This window comes from Felis catus, chromosome A1, assembly GCF_018350175.1.
Source record: "Felis catus isolate Fca126 chromosome A1, F.catus_Fca126_mat1.0, whole genome shotgun sequence".
Classification (NCBI taxonomy): Eukaryota; Metazoa; Chordata; class Mammalia; order Carnivora; family Felidae; genus Felis; species Felis catus.
Window position 1 is genome coordinate 16,474,431 of NC_058368.1, and position 17,512 is coordinate 16,491,942.

At 36.6% G+C, this 17,512-nt stretch overlaps 1 protein-coding gene across 5 annotated transcripts in view; it reads right to left on the bottom strand.

Annotated features, from left to right (window-relative positions):
* Nucleotides 1-17,512, bottom strand: part of TRPC4 (transient receptor potential cation channel subfamily C member 4) — a 201,077-nt gene that overhangs the window by 92,535 nt on the left and 91,030 nt on the right. For 4 of the 5 annotated variants that reach the window (XM_011284874.4, XM_019825579.3, XM_019825540.3 and 1 more), the window contains one exon: nucleotides 16,978-17,496. In XM_011284874.4, coding sequence (XP_011283176.1) covers nucleotides 16,978-17,496 — 519 coding nt within the window. Of the gene's footprint in view, nucleotides 1-16,977; nucleotides 17,497-17,512 lie in introns of those variants that run through there. The other variant, XM_045052268.1, reaches the window with a different exon arrangement.

Below are 17,512 nucleotides of genomic sequence, written 5' to 3' on the forward strand. Positions count from 1 at the left end.
GGAAACTATAATAAAACAGAAGCAATATAGGGGGAGGCAATTCTAGTTTTTTTTTTTTCATTACTACTCACAGTAAACAAAAATGTCAAATTCAATAACCTAAATTTGAACCTTCTCCATTCCATACTTGTTAACATCCAGAAAGATTTCAGTAATGAAAAAAACATTCTCAAATTATAATAATTACAACATATTATGTCTGTAGAAGGGACTCTCCAGTTGCCAGTTAAAATATCCTTGGTTGGGGAAAAGCTGTGTAGGTACAGAAGCCGAATAAAACAAAACCAAAACTATCTCCTGTGTATACAAAGCTTATTATGAGTTATAGGATACAAGATAAGTGTATTTCCTTTAAGAACAACTGTCACTAAAAGATAAGGATTCAAGATTTGGGGAAGGAGATGTTAGTGGAGAACGAGGTAGGTAGTCTGTTCGTTACTGGTACACAAGTTATAGTCTGAAGCATTATTTAGTAAGGCATTTATTAAAAAGGCTGACTTTTTAAAAATACTTTCATTTTTTAGATCAGTTTTAGGTTCACAGCAAAATGAGGGGAAGGTACAGACATTTCTTAATGTACTCCCTACCCCCACATGCATAGTTTCCCCCATTATGAATGTCTCCCACCAGAGCACCACATTTGTTACAACTGATGAGCCCGTATTGACAAATCATAACACCAGAAGTCTGTAGTTTATCTTAGAGCTCACTCTTGGTGTTGTACATTCTATGGGTTTGCACAAATGTATAATGACACGTATCCATCATTATGGTATCACACAGAGTATTGTCACTGCCCTAAAAATCTTCTATGCTTTTATATCCCTTCTCTCCGCTAAGCCTTGGCAACCACTGCTCTTTTTACTGTCTCCCTTATTTTGCCTTTTTCAGAATATCATATAGTTGGAATCACATAGTATGAAGTCTTTTTGGATTGGCTTGTTTCACTTAGTTATATCATTTAAGATTCCTCTATGTCTTTTTTCATGACTTGTTCATTTCTTTTTATCACTGTATAAATTCAATTGTCTGTTATATGTACCACAGTTTACTTTTCCATTTACCTACTGAAGGACATCCTGTTGTTTATTAGTTTCAGGAGGTTTTTTTGTTTTGTTTTGTTTTGTTTTTGGTTATTTTTTTCTCAGATTTTCTGCATAGATAATTATATCATCTGCAAAGACAGTTTTATTTCTTCCTTCCCAATCTGCATACCATTTATTTTCTTCTCTTGTCTTACTGTATTAGCTATAATTTCCAGCATAATGTTGACAAGGAGTGCTTAAAAGGGACATCCTTGCTTGATCTTAGTGGAGAAGCTTCAATTTTCTCAGCATTATATATGATGTTACGGCAGGTTATTTATAGATATTCTTTATGAAGTCAAGAAAAATCCTCTCCATTCCTAGTTAACTGAGTTTTTATCATGAATTGATGTTGGATTTTGTCAAATGCTTTTTCCATGTCTATTGAAATGATCATGCAACTTTATTTTTTACATCTTTACATATGATGGGTTACCTTAATTGGTTTTGAATGTTTAACCAGGTTTATATACCTGGGATAAATCCTGCTCAGTTGCAGTCTATATAACTCTTTTGATAGATTATTGGGTTTGATTTGCTAATATTTTGTTGAGGAAAAAGGTTGCTTTCAAGAATATAATTAGAATTCAATTTTCATCATAATTCTTAAGAGTTTGCCTTGATTATTTGATTTACTTATAAGATTTTTGTCTTAAAGATTAATATTAGAGTTTTCTGGTTTTCAGGGTCTTGCATCATTGGTATAAGACTATTTTATTAAGTTAGTTGATTTTTTCAAGACCTTCATTCCCTCAAACCTATTCCCTTTAGTTTATCATATATTTCCTTTCAGTGTTACCATATTTAAAATAAATAATAACATTAGTCTCATAAGGTCTCAGTCAAAATTATATAAGAAAGTTGTGAATAATGCTTACACTATAATGAACATACATATATTCTATGGAATTTGTATAATATCTATTAATACATTCAAAGTAGTTTGGTAGTGCTGCCATTAAAAAAAAAGTACCATAGGCTGGATTTCTGAAACCACAGAAACTTATTTTATCACAGTTCTGAAGGCTAGAAGTCCAAGATCAAGGTGTGGGCAGATTTGTTTTCTTCTATGACCGTTCTTCTTGGCTTACAGATGGCGACCTCCTCACTCTGTCCTCGCCTGGCTTTTCCTCTGTATGTGTGCATATGGTATCTTTCTCTGTATGTGCAAATTCCCTCTTCTTATAAGGACACCAGTCACATTAGATTAGTGTCTGCTTTACTGGCCTCATTTTAACTTAATTACCTCTTGAAGGCCATATGTCCCAATAGAGTCACATTTTGAGATACTGGAAGTTAGGGCTTCAGCATTATGAATTTTGGAAGAGGGGGGCATAAATCATCCCATAAAAACATTCCACCTAATTGCTGTAAACATTATTGAAATTGCCTTCCAAATAATATTAAAGTAATAGGATTTGGGTGATGCATTGGATCTTCTGTACCTTCTATAGATGACAAATGTGGGACTGACATAACATGATAAAGGTAACATGTTAAAAGTAAAATAACTTACTGATACCACCCAGAGTTAGTGTTTTTACAGATTTATTATTGTTACTTCCCTGACTGAAAATTTATCACCAGGTGAATGAGAAAAAAAAAAGTTCAAATTCTTTTGGAAAGCCAGGAACTGCCAATACCACAAATATTATCTCATATGCTGAATATTGCTCTCTACAACTGCCCCCCTCCACTATTTTTCTCTGAGTATCTCAAAATTATTTGCTTATGAAGGCCTTTCTAACAATTTTTGATTGCCTATTGTGAAAGCAGTTCAAACCACAGCAATTTCAACATATTTTGCATGAAAATTTAGTGGAGCATTTCTTGATGTATTAGAGCAAAAAAAAAAAAGCATCATCAATGTTCTTTCACTGCTTAACTAGGTAATTTGGTTCAGTGCAAGTAATGAAGTGTAGTTAATATGGTTAGTTAAAAAAAATCTCTTGCTGTAGTTTTCTTATAATTAAATCATTCTCTAAATGCTAAGCAGCATTTCTCCCATTTGTTTCTGTCGATAATTTATAATATATTAAATGCCTGGTTAAATTAATTAAAATATTAATATTTCCTATGAAGTCTATAGAAATTGCTTCACCTCATTTAGATTAATTATACTTTAATTTTCAAAAGTATTAAACATTTCCATAACATGGTATCTTATCTATTTGTACACACACACACACATACACACACACATACACACACTCATCTGAAATACAAGTAATTTGTTAGGCAACCTTGATCCATCTGAAACCTAAGAAAGTAAAAAATGGTCTCAGAGAAGTTGATAAATGTCACAGTATTCAGGCATTAAATCTTTTGCATGATACTTATAAAGGGGTCCTCAGGCCTTTTCTCAGATAAGTTTGCCTTTGTTTTCTCACACTTCTACCTGGAGTAGTTACTGGATTGATTGATCCCAAATTGAGTATGACAGGTAAATATAAAAGTGCAGCTGCATTAACTCTAACAAGAACTGATAATTGAAAGCTTAAGGGTGAGGACAAAGACCTCAAAACTATGAAAAAGACAGATGTCTTTTATCATTTCATAGGGGCTAAAAAAGCTATGAATATCAGTGTTTAAAAAACCTTAAGCTTACAACTAGACCATGGAGTGTGATAACTGAGGTTCATTCCAAAGCTCTGAATTATAAAGAAAGGGTTAATTACATATTTTATATTTTTAGCCAATGGTTTTCACACAAATTGATTACACTGTAAGCAAAAAAGTGTTGTTGCTTAAAATTCAACTGTTTGGAACATTATTTGCATTACTTTTAGGTCTCTTCATTCTCCAATATTCTTAGATAAGCGTTTTTCTTGCCTATTCATTCACCGTCCTTTTCAAAATGGTTTGCCAAGATTCTAAGACACTCAATCTGCACAGTCACCATATAGAAGCTAGATTACTGGCCTTATCACAAAGGCCACTGCTGTTTACATTGTCCTGGGATATTGATCATTTTACCTTGACAGAAAAAGCTGCAAAACTCAAATCTCTGCCTGTAGAGCCAGAGTCCCAGCCAGAACTGTGTCAGCAACCAGTGGCCCATGAAGAACAATAAAATAGTAAGTAAAACCGGAATGGAAAAAGATGAGAAAGTACATAGGAAGGACAAAAAATAAAGTGGTTCGATACAATAATATCTCAGTTATATTTTAATAGCCATTACAGCTTCCTGGCACCTAAGCTGTAATCACATGATCAATGCTATGTAAATAATATTTATAGCCATTTGTTGGAACAGATATGAGTCAAAGTGAATAAGAGGTAGAGATGGAAATTAATCGATGTTGTTAAAAGTACTTTATTTTATTTTATGTTATGTTAAATATTTAGTCAAAATAATTAAAAGCAAAATCATACAAAATAATTGTATTTTTGATAGGCTTGTCTAAATATTATTTAATACTATATCCCTTCCACCTCAAGGGAGCTGTTTACTTTCTTTTGTCCTTCCCTATGGTATTTACCAGTGCCATAAACACAAGGGACAGAAAACAAAAATTACACGCAAGACTTTGTTCCTTTCTCCTCACCAATGATCAAGTCATTCTGTAGCACAGACTGGGTGGCTTAAACAAGAAACACTTATTTCTCATAGTTCTGAAGGTTGGGAAGTCTAATGTACCACAGATAAGGTGTCTGGTGAGACCTCATATTCTTGCTGTATTCTCACACAGTGGAAAGAAGACGAGGGAGTTCTCTGGAGCATCTTTTATAAGGGCACTAACCCCATTCCTGAGGGATCCCCTCTCATGCCTAATCACCCGCCAAAGGCCCCGCCTCCTAATACCATCACATTGGGGTTAGGTTTCAAAACATGAATTTTTTGAGCAAACATAAACATACAGTCCATATAGTGGACCGGGGATTTGGACAGGGCTGGGTTGGTTGATTCTTCTGTTCTACGTGGTAAAAACAGAAGTTACTCAGCAGGACTCAGCTAGAAAACGGCCGGGTGTGCATGTGGGTACGGAGAGGGGGATGGTCAAAGCTGGCTTTTCTTACAACTCTTGTCACTGCAGTGAAGGGTTGGAAGGCTGGTCTCCACTATGACTATCAGTAAGCATGATTATGTGACTACTCATTGCCTGTCCAGTGTGGTGGCCTTAGGACAGACTTCTTTTTTTTTTTTTAATTTTTTTTTTAACGTTTATTTATTTTTGAGACAGAGAGAGACAGAGCATGAACGGGGGAGGGGCAGAGAGAGAGGGAGACACAGAATCGGAAGCAGGATCCAGGCTCTGAGCCATCAGCCCAGAGCCCAACGCGGGGCTCGAACTCACAGAGTGTGAGATCGTGACCTGAGCTGAAGTCGGACGCTTAACCGACTGAGCCACCCAGGCGCCCCAGGACAGACTTCTTACATGGCATCTCAGGTTTCCCACAGAGCTTACATAGAAGCTGCAAGGCTCCTGACAACTGAGCCTTGGGAGTTACAAAAAGTCACTTCTGTTGCATTCTGTTGGTCAGGCAAGTAGCCAAGGCAGGCTCTGAGCAGAGAGAAGGGTAATTAGAAGGCACCTCAATTTGCAGCCATCTCTCATCTACCACATCAGGCTTTGGAGATGATGGATATAAAATAATCAAGGATGGCTCAGGTTTCTAGCATGACTAACTGGGAGTGCCTCCTACTTATCAGAGATGACATAGGAGGACCAGGCTTAAAGAGAAGGATAACGACTTCATCTTTGGATAATAAGAGTTTGAGAAAATGATAAAGGTAATATTGATTTATATAGTTAAATCACAATTAAATAGCACAGGATTTTATAAAATTCATATGCCTTTGGGACCTGATCTTTGTGTTTTTTTTCTCTCATCTTCTATCACACCCCTGACTTGTGATCCTTTTACTCAGCACTCCTCTGTTCCAAGCACTGGGCTTCCAGTGCTAATCAGGTCAGAAAAGATGATACGTAGACAGGTGAGGGAGGCAGATAAAAAAATAATTAAACACACAAATGAATAAAATGATTTCAGATTTTGTTAAGGGCTAAGAAGGTAATAGCATTGTGATATGAAAGGAAATAACTAAGGGTGTGGGGGGAGGAAGAGGGTAGTAATTAGATTGGGTGTTCTGGAAGTCTTCACTGAGGTGATAATATGAGCTGAGACATCACAAAGAAGCCATCCACACACACCAGGTAGAGGGAAAGGCTGGAGAGAGGCCATGGGGTGGCAATGAGGACAGAGGACAATGAAGACACTCTCTTTGCTCTCTTTCTTGCCTCCATGATCTGCACACATGATCTGTAATGTCTTGTTTTGACTTCTTTGCTTGGGTCACTCCTATTTTTCTACTGACACTCAGTTAAGGCACTTTCTTTTCCAGGAAGCATTCAGCGGAGTTAGGAACCAATTTCCAGGGCTTTAGGAAGTCAGCTCCACCATAGCTTCTGTGACCCACACTGAGACAGCCATTCATTTATCTTCCATCCTTACCTAATAATCTGGTAGTTATTTTGAGGGCAAGACTTTTGTCTTTGATTTCAGCATCACCAGCGAGTAGCAAACAGTAAGGGCTCTCTTCAATGAGTAAGTGATGACCAAATAAGGAAGGGAGAAAGGGAGGGAGGGGCAGAAATGAAGAAAACATCAGGAGTGTTCTTATAAGAGGAGGTAACATATGAAGTGTTAGTGAGATCTGGCTACGGTGATAGTTTTAGTTCATGGCCAGCATTTGCTGCATGGTTAAGTACTGCAATGCATACACGTGGACTTTATTTTATTATCTAAGTAAGAGTAAAATTCCAGATTCTAGGAAACTTCTAGAAGAATTCTAAACTTGGCCTAGGGCTTGCTGTCACCTCCGTTTTTGGCACAGAATAGAAACTCTGTAAACATTTGTGGAATTAATGGTACCTGGAGGGAGAAAGAGCATCTCTTGGCCAGGGCCCCTGACCCTCCTCTGCTAGCTTCCTTGTGGGTTTACTGCCAACAAGATTTCTACCCTCCGCCCCCCCCCACCCCGCCCCCACAAGCTGCCCACCAGGTAAAGAGGAGAATGTGGCCAAAGAGCTTCCAGGCTGCATGTCCCAGAGCCTCCGAGAAAAAGTTCCTGAACTTAGAGAATGCCATGGAGAAATACAATAGTGTCTATCATTTAAAACTGAAGCAGTCCTGTGGTCAAAGGGAAAGCAGGCCTTTTTACAAACATTCAGGAAGCAGACAGCCTGGGAGCTTGAGTCAAGATGAAGGTAAAAAGAAAACCATGGAGGAAGAAGGCCTTAGTTTTTTGCTGTGGCTGCAGAGGGCAGGCCACTGTGTTCTCCTAAAGCTGAAGGAAAAAAGGAAATGGAAAGTTACAGAAAGCTCAAGAAAATAATCCTATGTGACTGTTTCACCAGTTCTGTACTACCTAGAAGCAATCTGTAAACTTAACACAGCTTCAGAATCATGAATCACCAAATTACAGCACAGGCATCCCAGAGGGTTTTACTGTACATTGCTGATTCCAAGAATTCAAGCAAACAAAAAAACAAACAAACAAACAAACAAAATAATCTCTATTTAGAAAAGTTGTGACTGTTCCTCATATGGTCAAAGCAAGGGTCAGGATAAGCTAAAAAGTTTCCTCTCTGATGCATAATTTATAAGGGACCTTGAGCAGAAGTTTGTATCTCAAAGCCATCAACATTTCTTGTGAACAGTGTTTGTGTTTTATAGATTTCCAAGACAATCTACTGGGTTTTTGTAATTTTCTGGGAAATAATGTTGGTTGGAATAAGCTGTTAAGTGGGTAATTTCAAAAACTGGTAACTCTTAGTTTTGCTTAGTGATTAGAGACAGAGAAAATATGAGCAGTGATAATGACCCAGGAAAAATAACCCTAAGATGTAAATGTGAATTTTGTGCAAAAGAAACAAAAGAAATGGATCTCCATTTAAAAGATCCCATCTCAATAATGGAAAACAGGTGACCTTACTGCTACCCTTGCCTGTCAATCACCATGGAGATGGAAGGACCAGTTTCATACAGAAGAGTAATTCATTTGAATACTGAGAGAAGGTGTCTGATACACAGTGGATTTTTCAAAGCTATTATCATTAAATTTATGTTTTTAGTTTATATCTGTGGCAAATGAAAGCTACATTGAAAGTGTTGCTAATCCTGAGGGTATTTGCATTTTTGTCAGGTGAATAGAAGAATATACTTCTTTGAAAATAAATTGCTCAACCCTTTCCTTTTTGTACTTATTTAAAGCAGTATCAAATAAAAGCTATATTTTATATCTAATTTAAAGTTAAGACTAGCTATTTTACGTTTCATAAGATACTCATCTGTCACTTGCTCATGAATGCAGTTTAAAAGGATACATTTATACAATGTTTTGGACATATACAATTTAATATTTAATTGTGGGAAAAGCCTAATCATTTTCAGATTCGAATTAGAAGAAAGTGGTTGCATATCATTAAATGAGTTGCAAAAAAGAAACAAAACCCTTGAACTTTTGAATTCCAAGCTCTAAAAACCTAGTGTTAAATTAAATGCCTAGTGACCTGTCATAGTTCTGTCAGCCAGGCTGGTGAGTCCTGAACAGGCATTTGCTTCAGCCATGACACAGAAGCAGGTCCAAGGATGTTTGGTCCCTACTGGGCTGAGGCACGGGAGGGAGTCTGTGAGCCATGTTGTCTCCGCTTGGCAACAGCAGGTGTGAGCATATATATGAGAACAGAGAGGCAGAGGCCTAGAAATCGGTCAGTGAGCTTGCTCAAGAGAACAGTGGGAAAGAGAATTCAGCTGGAGGAATGCTGCTTTTTATCACTTTCACAAGTCTCATAGTTATTTGTAGCACTCAGTGTAGCCTTATGCATTCAAATCCTACTGTATGCCTCACTTTTTTAATGAGTGCTATGATTCAGTTCCTGATTCTGAGGTGCAGCAGGATAGTGATTCCAATGCCTAACATATATTGAAAAACGCAAGCCGGAAGAACAAATTCAAATCAAACCCATATACAATATGAGTTACTTCTGAGAGTCTATAATGGAAGCATTAGAATATGGACAACCTTAAGGGTTGGAATAAAATTTATACATTATATATTTTTGATGAGAGTGTATGGTTTAATATAAATGGGTCAGTGTACTGACTATACCGATAGACTGTAAGAAGGATAAACTTATCTTTGACATATAACAATGTAATGGGAGCCACGAAGCTTAGATGACTATTCGTTACAAATATTAAAATGTTTAATGACGAAGCCTACCCTTTTTGCTGCATAGTATACAACAGGATGATGCATAGCATTTTCCTGTATGTGTTTGGTCTTTCATATTGGGGGCCTATGAGGGGATAAAAACAGTGACAATGATAGTGATAGTAATAATTAATAATAGTAGATAGCTACCCTTTCCTGGGTAAATATACCAGGAAGTATGCTAAAGTCTGGGCTTGCATTATCTTGAAAAACGAAACAGAAACAAAGTACAAGAAACAAAACAAAACACCTTTCCTAGTGCTGTAGGCATTGTACTGGAGGAAGTAAAACTAAAGGCAAGTTCAGTTGGAGAAATAAAATGTGAAAACAAGAAGCAAAGCAACATGCACAATAAAGCTACCATAACAAGAGAAAGCAATAATTAATTTTGACTTGAGAATAGATGAAGGGAAGCCTTCCCACGGAAAGTGGTATTTGGAAAGAGATCTGAAGGACATAAATGTTTTCAAAACAGTTCAAAAACAATGAAGAGAGAAAAAAGAGAGTAACATGGTAAATAAAATCAAATTGAATTTAAATAAATCAGTATATGTTAAATAAGTAAACCAAACAGTGGCAAAGGTATTTTCAAGTTTACTTATACAAATGAGTCTCAAAGTTATTTCAGTAGGGAAATCTCAGTTATGAGGAAAGCATCATATGCAGTACCTTCTCATTTTTCTCCCTAGCACTACTCTCTTTGCCATTCTCCTATAGTAGTTATTTGATGTCCATGAGACAGTGTCTCTATAGGATGAGGTGTGTGTCCCTCCAAGTCATCCATACTTTGATGTGGAATTTACCAGGCACAAGGAAGTTATGAAAGCTATATTTTAGACACCATAAACTTGAACAAGAGTGAAAAAGGAGGCAAACGCAAGATTAAAAAACAACGAATTGTTAATAATAATAATAATAATAATAATAATAAGTGATCAGCTCCTCTGCCTACTTTGTAGCAAAAGCAAAGCTTTGCATGGCTGCAAGCCAGCCATCCAAATCTGCTGTAGGAGACAGCCATTGTTGGCCAGTGCCATCCCAAGGTTTTGATACAAAAGCCAGGGAGCAACATTGTCATTGATTTCTCTGTAATTTTCTTGTTGGAGATGGGCAGTGATGTACCCTTGAGGATTGGCAGTTTCCAAAAAAAAGTACATACTTAGAGTGCTATTTTTCCTTAACTACTACTGGCATCTGACTACGGGTCTCCAGAGGGAGTTTCTCATGTAGATTTCAGATAGATAGAGAGCATGGGTAGTATGTTTTATTCATTTTTAATATGAAATCCATACTAGTCCAAATTTAAACATTTATTGCTCCTTTTCAAATAAAATTTGAATTAAAAAAATTTTGGCATTATAAACTTACCATTAAAGAGTTTATAGAATAACAAAACAAAACTTATGATATACAGTTAAGTCTGGTTGTAGGTAGTTTTAAGAATACAAATTTCCTGGGGCGCCTGGGTGGCTCAGTCGGTTGGGTGTCCGTTTTAGCTCAGGTCATGATCTCGCGGCTTATGAGTTTGAGCCCCGCGTTGAGCTCTGTGCTGACAGCTCGGAGCCTGGAGCCTGCTTCGGATTCTGTGTCTTTCTCTCTCTGCCCCTCCCCCGCTCACACTATGTCTCTCTGTCTCTCAAAAATAAATAAACATTAAAAAAATTTTTTAAAAGAATACAAATTTCCTTTGTTTCTGCTCCATTTATTATTTAACTGCTCCTCCCATTGACCAACCTTCTTTTATTTTTTTGTTTTTTGCGTGAATCTCTTCTTTTATATATATATATGTGTGTGTGTGTGTGTGTGTGTGTGTATACATATATATACATATACACATATATACATATATATGTGTATATATATATGTGTGTGTGTGTGTGTATATATATATATATATATATATATATATATATATATATATATATATATAATTTATTGTCAAGTCGGCTAACATACAGTGTATGCAGTGTGTTCTTGGCTTGGGGAGTAGATTCCAGTGATTCATCACTTACATACAAATCCCAGTGCTCATCCCAACAAGTGCCCTCCTCAAAAACCATCACCCATTTTCCCCGTCCCCGCCTTGTTCCCTCACCCCCATCAACCCTCAGTTTGCTCTCTGTATTTAAGAGTCTCTTATATGCCCAATCCTCTTTTGATGCCCTCCCCTTCACATCCCTTTCTCTCCCACCCAGGGGATCCCCTGGTTGTGTTAGGGCTATATCCTCTGTGGTTCCCCTGTCCCCAAACCTACCCCATAGGTCTCCTTTCTGACAGTAGGTTTGGTTCTTGATTCCACATCAAGCAGTTTTGAATAAATCAAGAAACATAAAATCATAAATCTTGAGGGCTTTACAGACCTTTTATTCTGGAATATTTGGAATCAACTGAGTTCACCATGCTATGGATGGCATCTGATTGACATGAATCTCTTCACATTTCTCTCATTGCTCCATGACAAGATAAACAAAAGATAAGAAGGACTGTTGAAGTGTTGATTTTTCTCCTGACTCTTTAGCAACTCTATTAGTTAATTTATAAGACAGAACCCAGATTAGTACCAAACTTTAAAGTTAATGTTGCAAAGCTGTTTCAAACTTTCCCAAAAGGGAAAATTAAGTTGAAAAAAAATATGCTGTTGACTATGTACAGATTATTTTTTTCACTTTAATTTGAGAGAGTAATAAAAAGATTGAGTTGTAATGCTTTCACACAAAATAATGTATTTCACTGCTTTCTATTATTATTCATCACCTAGGCTTCTTTAATTTGGACTAGTTACTTCACAACGTGTTCAATCATGTGCAACTGAAACTAGGTAAGGTCTTTGCTGTGAAAATATGTAAGGAATGCAACAAGCTCTCCACACACATGCACTCACCTTACAAATATTAGGAAAGAACAATGGCAACATATAAGTGATTTTAACTGCCATAAATTCTGTATCTGCAAAAATTATACCAGGAACCAAGAGACTAGTTCCTTGTTGAAGACATGTCTTCAATCATGCTCGCCTTTATCTAATACACAAGGAAGAGAATCTGTTCCAAGGAGGTGGATGCTTGGCTCTGTTTTTTTCCAGCTTCCTTTGACACTATTCATTTTGATAAGTAACATTGGAATGGGGTTCTGGCTTCTAGTCCCGGTGAAGGGGACTTTCCCTGCTTTTTCCTCAGAGTGAGACTAAAGAGATTATTTTTTGAAGGAAAAAAAAGTGGGTTAAGGAAGATAGGAAAAGGATTTCTGCCCTCTTTGAAGAAATCAAATGCTTTATCACGATGCAAAAATTAAAAAAAATCTTAATGTTGAAATGCATGGCTAAATTTTGAAGAAGCTGAGTCATGAAATAAACTCATGTGCTCAACTGAACTAGGCTAGGACCTCCACTTTGATCAGATTTACCCCATGTTCATGGGGATGACGTCTAGGTGAAGGCAATGGTGTGTGATGGTTAGAGCGGCTTGCATAGTTAAGACCTGGATTTGCACCCAGACCCCAACATTTAACAGTGTTAACAATGCACATCATTCAACACTCAAATTCCTCACAGGAAAAAAAATCATACTTTATAGGTTTGTTTTGGAGGTTTCAGTGTAATAAACATGTTAACAACTGTAAAAGGTGAAATGAAATAGAGTCACTTGGGTCAAGAGGTTTTAAAAGGGACCTGGGAGGCCATTAAAGAGGTAGGCTTTATGCATGTACTCACGAGGGTAGAACTGTTAACTTTTGAACTGGGCCAAAGTGCAAATATTCCAAGGACTCTGCAGGGGAAATCTGCAACTTGCTATCATAATGGACTTTTGCTTAGTGATGGCCATAGCAACCAATTATGTTTAGTCAAGATTAGTTCTCTGCCATCAGCACCTATCAAACAACTTATCCAAGGATTCCTTTCTGTCTTTAAAAACCATTGACTTTTGTTCCCTGGTTCCCTAGAATGCAATTTGGGTTGTTACTCAAATCTGTGCTCCCCAGATTGCAATTCTGAGACCTCAAATCAATCCTTTTATTTTATTTCAGTTCTGCCTCTTTTCTTGGCCGACACAACTTAACCCAGTTCTTAACATATATTGATTTTGAATTGCTGGCCACTAGATTATGTTTATTCTACTAGTATATGGTCAATACAATTACAGCATCATTACTCCAGTATTCATAGAAACAATAAAATCCTCTCTATGCCTATAAAAATATCTGTGATATGCAATTAACGCAGGCCTTTCTTTTTGGATGATATTACAGAAATACCAGAACAAGTCTGCAATCAAGTCCCAGCAACATGAATTGTTTCAGTATTTGAATTCATAAGAAGGCTGTTATTAGGTAATTAGGTAACAATGCAATTTAGTCAGACAAAGAAATATGCAGGGAACCTTCCAGAATTAAGAGATTCTGAAACTTTATTCGGGTGCATTCATTTTGAACACCTTCTATCTGTCAGAACTGAAGTATGACTAGTAAATAAGATAAATGTGTTCCTGGCACTCACACCTGGAGGAGAAGAGAGAAATGATCAGGGTTGATCAAGGTAACAATGCAATGCAAAATAGAATGTGTGGAATGAGGGCATTTATCCAAGAGATTCTATGGAGGGGGATTGCTTCAAAGAATCTCCCTGTGGGAGGGAGGACCTGAGATGAGCTTGAAAAAGTGAGTAGAACTTAGCCATGTGAAGATTAATAAGAAGGCATTCCAAAATCGTAAGAGACAGACCAAAGACAAACCTCGAATGTCTTTAGACTAAAACTAGGAAAACTTGTGGTGAAAAGACACAAGGCAAGACACTTATGCCAAAGCACAGTTTCATTTAAGATACACGATCTTAACAGAACACCTTACATCAAATCTTCTGAAGTCAATGATTTATGAATAATTAAGGAATATGTTTCATAAAATACAACCTATGATTTCAAAGAGTTTATATGAAAGTAAAACCTTATTCTTGACTTTATAATGCTATTAGTCATCCAGTGTTACTTTGCTTTGGAAAAACTGTTCAATCCAAGGGAAATGTGCTCTTTGAAACTGAATGAAAGATAGTCTAGAACAACTCTGTAAGAATTTTGTTTTAATTTTTTTCTCCATTGTAATTTGGAAAGAGGTAAAGAGAAAATGCAAATGAGGTCTTTTAAAAATGTATCTTTTAAAAGATATTACTAATTCTTATTTTCTTGTTACATGTTATGAGTTTTTAGCCGCCCTTCATCCTGTTGTATCATTAGGGTTGATCAGCCTCCAATTCCACAACTTCATATTAGCAAAAGGTATAAACATCTTGAAAGAAGTCTTAAGAAATCATCAAACTCTTTCTATAGCTTTGCTTCTGACATCTCTAAGGACTTAATTTGTCACTTTTTGTTTAATAGGCTTTGAAGTTAAGCATGTGTTGTGTATTTCTGAAATATACAAAAGAGCCTAGGCAAAAAAACAACAAACATGTTTACTAGGAATGAACATTTTTAGTGGTGCAGAAACAAAACTGAGAACAGTATATATTGAACATTTTATTGTCTCCCTGTAATAGGCTATAAGCTCTAGGGCACAACCACACCACAATGGAGTCCCAAGTGCCCTGAGCATTGCCTGCCATGTGTTCTATAAAAATCCAGGGGCACCTGGGTGTCTCAGTCCATTAAGCGTCCAACTCTTAATTTTGGCTAAGGTCACAGGTCATGATCTGGTTCCTGAGATTGGCCCTGCTTCAGGCTCTATGCTTACAGCATAAAGCCTGCTTGGGATTCTCTCTCTCCCTCTCTCTCTGCCCCTCCCCGGCTCATGCATATGCATGTGCATGCTCTTTCTCTCTCTCAAATAAAGAAACGTTAAAAAATATGTTCGAAGAGTTAATGACCGAATGAATGAATGAATGAATGAATGAATGAATAGAATGCATAAAAATGATTTGTGAGTAAAAATATACTCAGATGTTAATATGTTAGAAATTCAGATTAAAATTTTTTGTCTTGGACAGCTTTTTGACAGGAATTGGGCAGCTTAGCTTCATTTGATGAAATGTCATGTAGTATTTAATTATGAGGGTCTGGTAAAAGACTCTATGAGTATTTTGTTCCAGTGCTTTCATAAAAGTCATTGTGGCTAAAGACAAAGTTAAATCAGTTATGATATCAGGACCAAATCAGTGAAGGCATAAAACAGAGGTAAGTTGGTTCACTAACTGCAGAGGGAACAAAAACACAACAGGTTTTGGGTAGAAACAAAAACAAGCAGCCAGCTGCTGCTACTGTGTTCTATCTTTCATTTCATGGATTTCACATCCTGGGACTTTCATTCCACTCACCATGAGTTCTAATACATGTTGTTACTTTTAGGTATCGTATTTAGTACCTCAAAATCTTTAATCAGGGGAAGTTTTTCATCAGTTTCTTATAGTTGTATATTAAATCTATTCTAGTTCCTTTAAGATATCAAGTCCCTGAGTCCTAAACACAAGAACCGAAAAAAAAAAAAATTAGCTGATACTGTTGGCATGTCTCAAACTAGCATGTGTGATTTTGGAATCAGAGGGACTGCAAAAGAAGCTACTTCCTTCATTGATAGGGGAAAAGATCATTTTAATTAGTTTCTGGCTCCCATGACAACAGGCCAAAGAACTACAGGAAAAACTCAAGGGAGCAAATTCAGGTATCTTGAACCTTAAATATTTAGTAAGTAGCAGTAGATAAAGCAGCCAAGGCTAATGTGAGATAATCAGGGCTAACTTCAAAAGAAATTGAATACATTTTTTATTCAGAAGCCTCTTTTTCTTTTTCATCTTGCATTATATAGTTTTCTCCAACTATTTTTCTAGAATAGATAATTATTATAATTCAAGCATGAACAGAGAACCAACATTTTCTGAAGACAGAAGTAAATAGTTTTTTTGAGAACTCATTTAACTCAGTGATAGAAACAAAAACAATTATGCTGCGTGATGAATAGAATAGATCTGGGGTTTCTTTACTTAATATTCACTCCATGGAAATTTCATGAGAAATTTACAACTCTTCTGCTGTTAACTTCTTTAACCTCTTATTCCTGACAAATAAAGGAAATAAGCCAGATGTAAGAGAAGTCTTAGTACTTTCATCTGCTGTTGAACTAAGGGCTTTTCTTTTCTTAATAACTTCTAATAATGTATTTTATTAATATAAATAATGTACTTATAATTTGCTAAATACTTATAACTTACTAAGAGCCTTCACACGCATCCCCACGTTTTATACTTCCTACAAATCTTTGAGGAAAATATTTGGTATATATAAATAAATATAGATAAATATTATAAATGTTAAGTCCATTAAGCAGATGAGAAAATCCAATCTCAAAGAGATCTGAAAAATAACAAGACCCTCTAAAGTAACAAGACTTATAAATGGCAGAACCAGAACTTTTAGCGAGAGGAGTATAAAATTCATTAGTTTGCCCATTATACCACAGTAAATGTGTACATTTTAACACATAACGCCAAATACCATCACCAGTTATTAAGCCATTTCTTGCCATTCTTCCATGTGTTTCATACTTATTAATCTGGTGAACAACAAATATCATCCACTTACGGTTAAGTAGAAAGTGCTCGAAAACCCAAACTTAATTTTAGAGTACCTGTTTACTTCACCGTTATTACGTCCTATGGCGTTTTGATAAAAAAGTCTGGCCAACACTCACCTCTTTTTGCCGGTACTTTATAGCCAATTTTAGTCTTGCGAGATCATTTCCGCTTTGTTCTTCTATGAGACTACTGTCATCTCTGTAATTAAGAATGATTTCCAGTTCTCTGGAGCTCCTTGTCTGATCCAGTAGGTCCTTAGCAAACTGTTTGCACTGTCGGGACAGCTCTTCATACTCTGACTTGAATTCGTTCTCCACCTTACTCAGTTCCTGAAGCTCCCAACTTAACTGAAAGGCTGTGAGGAAAGGGTCTTCACTTGACAGTGCGATGAGAGAGGGGCTGGCCAAGGCCTTGTAGATGTTGAGTCTTGAGCGTGAATGGCGGAGGCTGTCCACATCTGAACTGGAGACGCATTCGACACAGTTACAGCGGACCTCGTGGGGTCTGGGCACCGAAACTCCTTTCTGAACTAAAAGCTTTATTATCTCATAATTATTTGTATGGGCTGCCAAAATGATTGGTGTAATGTCTGGAGTGAATTCAGAGAACTGCTTATCAAGGAGTATGGGAGGCACCTAGAAAAAAGAAGAA